This window comes from Coregonus lavaretus (genome assembly GCF_964263955.1).
Source record: "Coregonus lavaretus genome assembly, chromosome: 26".
Lineage (NCBI taxonomy): Eukaryota > Metazoa > Chordata > Actinopteri > Salmoniformes > Salmonidae > Coregonus > Coregonus lavaretus.
In genome coordinates, this window is record NC_140013.1 from 9,798,245 (window position 1) to 9,810,041 (window position 11,797).

The 11,797-nt window shown below is 47.9% G+C and overlaps 1 protein-coding gene across 1 annotated transcript; it reads left to right on the forward strand.

Moving 5' to 3' along the window:
- Positions 1–1,588: 1,588 nt before the first annotated feature.
- LOC311101240 (leucine-rich repeat and fibronectin type III domain-containing protein 1-like protein) lies at positions 1,589–10,350 on the forward strand (the record flags this gene model as incomplete). The annotated part of the gene is made up of 2 exons (XM_084142353.1): positions 1,589–2,958; positions 9,786–10,350. The coding sequence occupies exons 1-2, from the start codon at positions 1,595–1,597 to the stop codon at positions 10,348–10,350; spliced, it is 1,929 nt and encodes a 642-aa protein (XP_083998479.1). The 5' UTR covers positions 1,589–1,594.
- Positions 10,351–11,797: the final 1,447 nt, after the last annotated feature.

Genomic DNA, 11,797 nt, shown 5'->3' on the forward strand with positions numbered 1-11,797 from the left:
TTACATAAGTATTCAGACTCTTTGCTATGCAACTCGAAATTGAGCTCAGGTGCATCCTGTTTCCATTGATCATCCTTGAGATTTTTCTACTTGATTGGAGTCCACCTGTGGTAAATTCAATTGGTTGGACATGATTTGGAAAAGCAAACAGAGCAAAAAGGAATTGTCCGTAGAGCTCAGAGACAGGATTGTGGCACAGATCTGGGGAAGGGTACCCAAACATTTCTGCAGCATTGAAGGTCCCCAAGAACACAGTGGCCTCCATCATTCTTAAATGGAAGAAGTTTGGAACCACCATGACACTTCCTAGAGCTGGCCGCCCGGGCCAAACTGAACAATTGGGGGAGAAGGGCCTTGGTCAGGGAGGTGACCAAGAACCCGATGGTATCTCTGACAGAGCTCCAGAGTTCCTCTGTGGAGATGGGAGAACCTTCCAGAATGACAACCATCTCTGCAGCACTCCACCAATCAGGCCATTATTGTAGAGTGGCTAGACGGAAGCCACTCCTCAGTAAAAGGCACTTGACATCCCGCTTGGAGTTTGCCAAAAGGCACCTAAAGGACTCTCAGACCATGAGAAACAAGATTATCTGGTCTGATGATACCAAGATTAAACTATTTGGCATGAATGCCAAGCTTCACATATGGAGAAAACCTGGCACCATCCCCACAGGGAAGTATGGTGGTGGCAGCATCATGCTGTGGGGATGTTTTTCAGAGGCAGGGACTGAGAGACTAGTCAGGATCGAGGGAAAGATGAACGGAGCAAAGTACAGAGAGATCCTTGATGAAAACCTGCTCCAGAGCGCTCAGACTGGGGCGAAGGTTCACAAGGACAACGACCCTAAGCACACAGCCAAGACGACGCAGGACTGGCTTCAGGACAAGTCTCTGAATGTCCTTGAGTGGCCCAGCCAGAGCCCGGACTTAAACCTGATCAAACATTTCTGGAGAGACCTGAAAATAGCTGTGCAGCGACGCTCCCCATTCAACCTGACAGTGCTTGAGAGGATCTGCAGTGAAGAATGGGAGAAATCTCCCAAATACAGGTGTGCCAAGCTTGTAGCGTCATACCCAAGAAGACTCGAGGCTGTTATAGCTGCAAAAGGTGCTTCAACAAAGTACTGAGTAAAGGGTCTGAAAACGTATGTAAATGTGATATTTCCTGTTTTCTTTTATATACATTTGCAAAAAATTCTTAAAACCTGTTTTTGCTTTGTCATTATGGGGTATTGTGTGTAGATTGATGAACACAATTTAATCCATTTTTAGAAGATGGCTGTAAAGTAACAAAATGTGGAAAAAGTCAAGGGGCCTGAATACTTTCGGAATTCACTCTATCTTTCCTTTAAAAAAATCTGCCTTGTGTAAGTTTATTTTCTGTTTTCAGTTTCCTGATAAAGATGTAAGCATTTAATTTTACAAATATTTTACATTTACAGCTTTCTATCCATCGCAATGATGACAGTGTTGTTGTTGTTGTTGTTTTCGTTGTGGTTGTTTTAATCGTTGTTGTTGTTTGAGTTGCTGTTTTCATTGTTGTTGTTGTTTGCTAACAGCCTTTCCCCTCCCCTTGTCTTCCAGGAGCCTAGCCATGGAGACCCTGCTCCTGTGCCTGGCCCTCCTCGCTGCACCCGCCGCCACCATGCTGTGCCCCAAGCGCTGCATCTGCCAGAACCTCATGCCCTCCTACACTGTCCTCTGCGCCAAGACAGGCCTGCTCTTTGTCCCGCCGAACATTGACCGGCAGACGGCCGAGCTGCGCCTCATGGACAACTTCATCACCACCCTTCGTCACCGTGACTTCGCCAACATGAGCAGCCTCATCCACCTGATGCTGTCGCGCAACACCATCAGCCAGATCAAGCCGTACGCCTTCGCCGACCTGCAGGACCTGCATGCCCTGCACCTGGACGCCAACCGGCTCACCATGCTGGACGATACCCACTTCCAGGGCCTGGTCAACCTCAGGCACATGATTCTGGCCAACAACCAGCTGCACAGCATATCTGAGGGGGCCTTCCAGGACTTCCTGGAGACCCTGGAAGACCTGGACCTGTCCTACAACAACCTGGTGAACATCCCCTGGGAGACCATTGGCCTGCTGGCCAGTGTCAACACCCTCAGTCTGGACCACAACCTCATAGAGATGGTCCCCGAGGGCATCTTCTCCAACCTACATAAGCTTGCGCGTCTAGACATGACCTCCAACAAGCTGAAGAAGATCCCTCCAGATCCCCTGTTCCTGAGAATCCCAGTGTACGCTAAGCTGAAGGGGTCTCCACTCACGTCCCTGGTGCTGAGCTTTGGTGGGAACCCGCTGCACTGTAACTGTGAGCTAGTGTGGCTGAGGAGGCTGACCAGAGAAGATGACCTGGAGACCTGCGCCTCTCCCCGAGAGCTTGCCGGCAAGTATTTCTGGACCATCCGTGAGGAGGAGTTTGTGTGCGAGCCGCCCATGATCACGCGGCACACCTCCAAGATGTTTGTGATGGAGGGTCAGGAGGTGAGCCTGCGCTGTAAGTCGGTGGGCGACCCGGAACCTTCCACACATTGGGTCAGCCCCGAGGGGAAGCTGATCGGGAACACGTCCCGCACCATATGCTACGAGAACGGCTCTTTGGACATCCTCACCACCACTGTGAAGGACTCTGGGAAGTTCACCTGCATTGCCTCCAACGCCGCTGGCGAGGCCACAGCGCCTGTGGAGCTGGTGGTTAACCCCTCGCCACACTTTGACCCCAAGCTGGAGCCCGAGCCTGGCCCCTCGGACATCCCCACCTCCATCAAGTCCAACGCCAGCGGGGGCCACGCCCGCACTGACCATCAGAGGGTCAGCGTGTCGGAGCTGAGCTCGAGCTCGGCCACCATCCGATGGCCCCCTCAGGACCACATCCCCGGGGTCCGCATGTACCAGATCCAGTACAACAGCTCCTCCGACGACATCCTCATATACAGGTGAGCTGGGCACCGCATGCTTTTACATAAGATTAGATAAGATGACATGCGTCTCTTTGGGGGGTGGTTAATGTTATTGAAACTATCCCTATAAAGCTGACTGGTACCTCTGTGTGGAAGGTGGTCTTCACGTTTGCCATTGCATACTGTGGGTCTCTTGTTGTTCTTTGACAGTTCATGAGCCTCCAAATTGATCCTCATTAACAGCCTGGTTCAGAGAGGCACTGAATCACATTGATAATTAATTTAGTGCCCGATGACAACATGAGTGGAATGTAACTCATCGCTAAAGAAGTCCCAGAGCGAACTGCAGAAACACTAGGGCATGATGCCCACAGGGAAAACGACATAGAAGTTCTGAAATAGTGAGTTGGAATGACTCAATGTGCGTACATCTATTGCCACACCAACCTATATAGCCTTACTGTGCAGGAGCCATTAGCTATAATGGGTCTGGTAGTGACATAGAGTGAGGAAGAGCCTATAAGAAGATAACTTGTTGCCATCAATCATCTCCATAGGACTGAGAGGGAGATCCAGTTACATATTGACCTTTCTGATATCCGATTCAGATGTTATATTAGGTGGGTTGACTCCCAAGTATCACAGGCCAAGCATTCAATTATATAATGGACTGAATGTTGCAATGCCTCACTCGTACTGTAATGCCTCACTCGTACTGTAAGTGTCATGGAAAGGTTTTGAAAAGGGTTGAGTTCGGCATTTGTAATTCAGTATTGTTCCTATCAGAAATACCAATATACTGTGCACTTTTAAGTGATTGTGATTATTTGTAGAGGTATTAACTTCAGTGAGAGAAAATATTAAATATTTTCAATAGCACCCAAAGGAATCCCAGTGCAGAGTGGCACTGATGTAAACACATTACCCCAGTGAAGTGCAATCCGTTCCAGAAGGCAGTGTTTGATAACTGTTTTTGAATGAGGCACAGTCTTCACCCCAACTTTAGGAATGAAAATGATCTGTTCTTATGGGAACAGTGGTTTCTGAGCCTCCTCCATTTCAGAGATTTCAGAGAATGACTGTTGCAGAGAGCATAAAACACCTGAAACATCCCGATTTACACAGAGAAGAAAGGCAGGTCACTCCCACAGTCACAACAGCCCTCTGTTTGTCTCTGCTAAGAATCAAGTGGAACATTAACAGAAAAAAAACAGAATTCTCTCCTCAAAGTGAAAACCACAGATATCGCTGGCCATTACATTCGGCTGCGAACCCCTTTCTTCTCCTAGGGCAATATTCTCCTCTTGAGCTTTCAAAGATTTCTTTAAACTCGCTATTCAGCGGCTCATTATTTTTTATAAGAGGTGCAGTAGAAAGCATCCCCATGAGTGTTGGAAACATGACTGCAACGCAAGCCTATGTTATTCCAGAGACTTGGAAGTGAAAGTACTGTACAGCATTAGAAGTCTTAAGTTTTTTTTTTCTTTTTCCTGCCCCACGGCAAAAATAGCCAGCGAGCTCATTTCCATCCACCTCTCAGTTGAAGCTCTTTCCGGCACTCACACAGTGGATTATTCCACAAGCCTATAACGGACGGACGGAGAGATTCGTTAAAAGACGGAAATGAATCTATCGATTCAGGTTTTTTTATTCCACCACAGCCCTCTTCAACATTGCGCTGTGGAGTGATTCTCTGTTGATGGAGCCCCGTTACTACCTAATTAACTTCCAGCCTTTCCCTGAGGATGGATTAAGACAAAAAAGACATGTGGGAGAAGCAATTTGCTATTAATTATGCAAAAAGCACATGGAGGCCTTTGGTTTATGAAGCTGCAATGTCATCGGAATGCGTTTTCTAATCAATTAGGCACACATGAGTCCAGCTCTGTGTGGACTGACGGTTGTATTGAATTTGGGAGGTGGTGATGGAGGGATGGAGGGAGGGGGGAATGAAGGGATGCGGGGGCTGAGGACAGCTAATATACTCAGACACATTAACAATGTGCTGAAAACAGGAGAGGATTGTGACGGTATCAGCTTTCCTCAGTCTCTTTCTTCTCTTTTACATCAAGTCGACTGGACTCTATTTCTCTTACATTCGTTCCATCTCTCTGTCCATCTTTTTACTCCAGGGATCACTACCTAATTGCCTTTATGTTTGTATGGTCTCTTCTGAGACAGTCTTATATGAGAAGATGAGAAGAGGACTATCCTATATCATAGCCATTATAGACAGCATGTGGTAGGGAGGTTTCAGCACACACTCACATCCATGATTACACGCACAAGAGTACACACACACACATACACACACACGCAGTCCTCCATGTCCCTAACCCCTCCCGGGCCCCCTGCCTGGAACATCCATATTCCCATCTCTAATGTGATAGACTGGTGACAGGAGCTGTGGGAAGGTCAGGTCTGACTATGTCAGGGTCGGTTCCCGCTCCTCTCTCACCATCCCCACCACCTCCTCCCCATTGCATGCAGAGGACCCAGCCTTCCCCTCCATGTCCATCAAAGCCCCACCAGAGGATGTGGATGAGGACATATCTGAAGATACAGTATATTGGGGCCTATTATTTTTTGACCCGGTTGAGCTCCCTTTTTATACCTAGACTGTATGCTAGGCTCAGGGCTAATGAAATGGCCAGACCCGTCTGTGGGCGGCTAGTGACCTCCACTCATCCACAACATCCACTAATGATGTGCGTATATGCACTGGGGCACATAGAACAGGTCCAACATCAAAACGATTCCCCCTAAGTAGTGAGATTTCACCTTTTTAGTATTTTGATCATCTCTCTTCTATTTTCCTTTCTTTCTTACTTTCTTTCTTTCAAAGAAATGTTCACGGAATTGAAATGTACATTTACCATCATACATTTTCATGCTTTTTTCGTTAACATCAAATAAAATGTTATTCTTCACATGCTTCGTAAACAACAGGTATAGACTAACAGTGAAATGCTTACTTACGGGTCCTTCCCAACAATGCAGAGAGAAAGAAAATAGAGAAAGAAAAGAAAAGTAATAACACGTAATAATAAAAGTAATATCTCATCATAAAATATTCAAATCAAATCAAATCAAATCAAATTGTATTGGTCACATGCGCCGAATACAACAGGTGCAGACATTGCAGTGAAATGCTTACTTACAGCCCTTAACCAACAGTGCATTTATTTTAAACAAAAAAAGTAAGAATAAAACAACAACAACAAAAAAGTGTTGAGAAAAAAAGAGCAGAAGTAAAATAAAGTGACAGTAGGGAGGCTATATATACAGTAAAATAAAGTGACAGTAGGGAGGCTATATATACAGGGGGGTACCGTTGCAGAGTCAATGTGCGGGGGCACCGGCTAGTTGAGGTAGTTGAGGTAATATGTACATGTGGGTAGAGTTAAAGTGACTATGCATAAATACTTAACAGAGTAGCAGCAGCGTAAAAAGGATGGGGTGGGGGGGCAGTGCAAATAGTCCGGGTAGCCATGATTAGCTGTTCAGGAGTCTTATGGCTTGGGGGTAGAAGCTGTTGAGAAGTCTTTTGGACCTAGACTTGGCACTCCGGTACCGCTTGCCGTGCGGTAGCAGAGAGAACAGTCTATGACTAGGGTGGCTGGAGTCTTTGACAATTTTGAGGGCCTTCCTCTGACACCGCCTGGTATAGAGGTCCTGGATGGCAGGGAGCTTTGCCCCAGTGATGTACTGGGCCGTACGCACTACCCTCTGTAGTGCCTTGCGGTCAGAGGCCAAGCAGTTGCCATACCAGGCGGTGATGCAACCAGTCAGGATGCTCTCGATGGTGCAGCTGTAGAATTTTTTGAGGATCTGAGGACCCATGCCAAATCTTTTTAGTCTCCTGAGGGGGAATAGGCTTTGTCGTGCCCTCTTCACGACTGTCTTGGTGTGTTTGGACCATGATAGTTCGTTGGTGATGTGGACACCAAGGAACTTGAAGCTCTCAACCTGTTCCACTACAGCCCCGTCGATGAGAATGGGGGCGTGCTCAGTCCTCTTTTTTTTCCTGTAGTCCACAATCATCTCCTTTGTCTTGGTCACGTTGAGGGAGAGGTTGTTGTCCTGGCACCACACGGCCAGATCTCTGACCTCCTCCCTATAGGCTGTCTCATCGTTGTCGGTGATCAGGCCTACCACTGTTGTGTCGTCGGCAAACTTAATGATGGTGTTGGAGTCGTGCCTGGCCATGCAGTCATGGGTGAACAGAGAGTACAGGAGGGGACTGAGCACGCACCCCTGAGGGGCCCCCGTGTTGAGGATCAGTGTGGCAGATGTGTTGTTACCTACCCTTACCACCTGGGGGCGGCCCGTCAGGAAGTCCAGGATCCAGTTGCAGAGGGAGGTGTTTAGTCCCAGGATCCTTAGCTTAGTGATGAGCTTAGAGGGCACTATGGTGTTGAATGCTGAGCTGTAGTCAATGAATAGCATTCTCACGTAGGTGTTCCTCTTGTCCAGGTGGGAAAGGGCAGTGTGGAGTGCGATAGAGATTGCATCATCTGTGGATCTGTTGGGGCGGTATGCAAATTGGAGTGGGTCTAGGGTTTCTGGGATTATGCTGTTGATGTGAGCCATGACCAGTCTTTCAAAGCACTTCATGGCTACAGACGTCAGTGCTACGGGTCGGTAGTCATTTAGGCAGGTTATCTTAGAGTTCTTGGGCACGGGGACTATGGTGGTCTGCTTGAAACATGTTGGTATTACAGACTCAGTCAGGGACATGTTGAAAATGTCAGTGAAGACACTTGCCAGTTGGTCAGCACATGCTCGGAGTATACGTCCTGGTAATCCGTCTGGCCCTGCGGCCTTGTGAATGTTGACCTGCTTAAAAGTCTTACTCACATCGGCTACGGAGAGCGTGATCACATAGTCGTCCGGAACAGCTGGTGCTCTCATGCATGCTTCAGTGTTGCTTGCCTCGAAGCGAGCATAGAAGTGGTTTAGCTCGTCTGGTAGGCTTGTGTCACTGGGCAGCTCGCGGCTGTGCTTCCCTTTGTAGTCTGTAATAGTTTTCAAGCCCTGCCACATCCGACGAGCGTCAGAGCCAGTGTAGTATGATTCAATCTTAGACCTGTATTGACTCTTTGCCTGTTTGATGGTTCGTCGGAGGTCATAGCGGGATTTCTTATAAGCGTCCGGGTTAGAGTCCCGTTCCTTGAAAGCGGCAGCTCTACCCTTTAGCTCAGTGCGGATGTTTCCTGTAATCCATGGCTTCTGGTTGGGGTATGTACGTACGGTCACTGTGGGGACGACATCATCGATGCACTTATTGATGAAGCCAGTGACTGATGTGGTGTACTCCTCAATGCTGTCTGAAGAATCCCGGAACATGTTCCAGTCTGTGCTAGCAAAACAGTCCTGTAGCTTAGCATCTGCGTCATCTGACCACTTTTTTATTAACCGAATCACTGGTGCTTCCTGCTTCAGTTTTTGCTTATAAGCAGGAATCAGGAGGATAGAGTTATGGTCAGATTTGCCAAATGGAGGGCGAGGGAGAGCTTTGTATGCGTCTCTGTGTGTGGAGTAAAGGTGGTCTAGAGTTTTTTTCCCTCTGGTTGCACATTTAACATGCTGGTAGAAATTAGGTAGAATGGATTTAAGTTTCCCTGCATTAAAGTCCCCGGCTACTAGGAGCGCTGCATCTGGATGAGCGTTTTCCTGTTGATTAATGGCCTTGTACAACTCATTCAGTGCAATCTTAATGCCAGCATTGGTTTGTGGTGGTAAATAGACAGCTATGAAAACTATAGATGAAAACTCTCTTGGTAAATAGTGTGGTCTACAGCTTATCATAAGATACTCTACCTCAGGCGAGCAAAACCTCGAGACTTCCTTGGTATTTGATTTTGTGCACCAGCTATTGTTTACAAATATACAGAGACCGCCACCCCTTGTCTTACCAGAGTCTGCAGTTCTGTCCTGTCGATGTAGCGTATAGCCCGCTAGCTGAATGTTATCATTGTTGTCGTTCAGCCACGACTCCGTGAAACATAAGATATTACAGTTTTTAATGTCCCGTTGGTAGGATAACCGTAATCTTGAATCGTCAATTTTATTCTCAAAATATTCACTTTATAGTAAAGCACCAGACCATAATATGACCCTGACTTTATGGGGGAAAGATATTCTGCATGCTCCATGAATGTATTATAATGTGTAAAGAATAAGACAGTGGATAAACAGGATGACAGTAGAATAGTAAGTCAGTTTAATAGAAACAGCAGGTGTAACCTGTGGATAAGGCAGGGTAGAGGAGGGTACTCTGAGACAGTATGAATCGTGCCATGCGAGCGTAGAGGTTGACCCCACTGGCGCCTGTGTTTAGAGGAGAAATGTTTAATGCACACACTGTCACCCACGTTGTCACCCCTTGGGCACGTCGCGCTTTGAAATTCCGTTCCGTGTCTCGTCACCTCGGAGCCCCCGGGCCCCTATGTCCCTGTTGATAAATGGAACAGTTTGGTACGCTAGCCACCGGGGTAACAGCAGACACACACACAGACACACACACACGCAGGCACGTGCACAGGCACAGACACACACACACGCACCTTAGCCAATGTGTGGTCTAGTGTTTGTAAGACAGAAAGTAAACCTGACAATGGAGAGAGGAGAATGAGAGGAGAGCAGGAAAGAGGGTATGTGTGGCTGTGTGTGGTTAGAGTAGTAAAGGTTAAATGTAATCTCCAGGTACTGAAATATAGGTTGTTGAGTTCACTGCCTTCAAAGCAGCTCTCAGTTTTCGAATTACTGCTAGAATGTTCACTCTGTCAATAACGTTGTTCTCTCTCTCTCTCTCTCTCTCTCTCTCTCTCTCTCTCTCTCTCTCTCTCTCTCTCTCTCAGGATGATCCCTGCGTCTCATAAGTTCTTCCTACTCAGTGACCTGGCCTCTCAACGGGACTATGACCTGTGCGTGCTGGCGGTGTACGATGACGGCGTCACGGCCCTGACCGGCACCCGCCTGGTGGGCTGCGTGGCTTTCACCACCGAGCACGAGTACCGCCAGTGCCGCTCCCTCCACGACCAGTTCCTGGGCGGCACCATGATCATCGTGATCGGCGGTATCATCGTGGCCTCCGTGCTCGTCTTCATCTTCATCCTCCTCATGAAGTACAAGCTGCACAGCAACCACTACAAGCAGAAGACGGCACATGTCAGCAACGTGTGCTCTCAGACCAACGGGGGCCAGGCGGCAGGCGGGGGAGGCGCTCCCATCCCCCCCTCGTCCTCGTCCTCAGGCTCGGCCAATAAGCCCATGCCTCCTGGCCCAGTGGACAAGGTAGGGCACGAGGGACCCCATCAGGCCTCGGAAGGGGGCTTCGGAGGGCCTTTGAAAGGGACCACCGTAGTGGACTTGAACCCAGACTACGGGAAGTCAGTGAAGGACGAGGATGATTTATCACAATAACGCAGGATCTTGGACTTCCCCACCCCCGCCCCCTTTTTATTTCCTGATGCTGGGGTCTCTCTGCCTTACCAAGGATTATCTTGTGTTCAAGGTGGGTGATTCCTGTCAGACAAGGGCAAGTGCTCAGGGCTCACCTGTATTCATTAACATTTCTGAAGCTTCTGTGAGAGCTTACAGATATGTGTAGTTTACAGATTGTGTGTGTGTGTGTGTGTGTGTGTGTGTGTGTGTGTGTGTGTGTACATGCTGTGTTCCTGTAAGTCTAGGTGCATCTGCATGCAGTGTCTATTTCGAGGGGCTTGTCTTGACAAAGCGCAGTACTTATGCTGTATAATCCTTTCCTCTTTAAATGAAGCGAGGTAAACAGTACAGTGAACTAGTCCTATTGAGCTGCAGCTGTGACTGCAGGCAAGCTTTGCTGGTGCCCCATGCCAGGCCCCCAGGACTGGTGGGAATAGGCAATGATCATAAAATCACACAGCACATAAAGGACGTCACGCAGTGCTCACTCGCTCCACGCCTCCCCCTCTCTCTCCTTCCTTCCCTCCCTCCCTCGCTGCCCGATGGGACTACCCCCCACTCTGTTTCCATGAAACCAATCATAGCTGACTCCGCTGGCCCTGAGGTATTTGTTGTGTGTTTAATATCCGCAGTATAGCACAATCTTCTCTACATCTGCACTCTCCAAATACAAATGAACTGAGCTGGGCCCGGGGCTTCTCTGGCGCGTTTTAAACACCATCGTCAGTGTCTCTGCCGCCCACCACCAACATCACGTCGTCCTGCGTATTAGCACACTCAATGCACTAGCGAGGGTTTGAAGTAATCTTTGGGGCTTCCTAAGGCATTTGTGTTATTCTGATTACTTTTTGGAGGGCAGACTAGAGGCTATGTCAGTAGCAGCTGGAAGTTACTTTTAAATAAGGGTCAGAATCATGTTAGAAAAGGCATTTGGCACCCACATGTATAATAGCGACCCCTATGCGTATGATCAGGTAGGCTCTTGTTAACCTAAGCCAGCGGTTCCTAAACTAGGGGTCGCCACCCCATGTGGGGTCACCTGATATGAAAATGGGGTCGCAGGAGAATTTCAAAAATAATTATATATTATAATATCATCTTTGTATCTCAAAATCGGAAATGTGGTTAACCTTAAAAATCGATACCGGGCGCAATTGATATGGTGAAAACAATGTGTGGGGAGGCAGAGGCACAGAATCTCCCATCAATACCTTTGTCAGATAACACTGTTAAACGAAGAGTTTATGCTATTGCTAGCAATCAAGAGGAAACTGACTGAACGACTGAAACTCCCAAGCTTATGCTCTCCAAATGGACCTTAGCTGTGAGGGCTTTTGACTTTTGTTCACTATACATGTCGGGGGATGCTATTCACAGGACATATTGTTCTGTCTCACGATTCCAGAGTATGAAACGGCATAGGGGA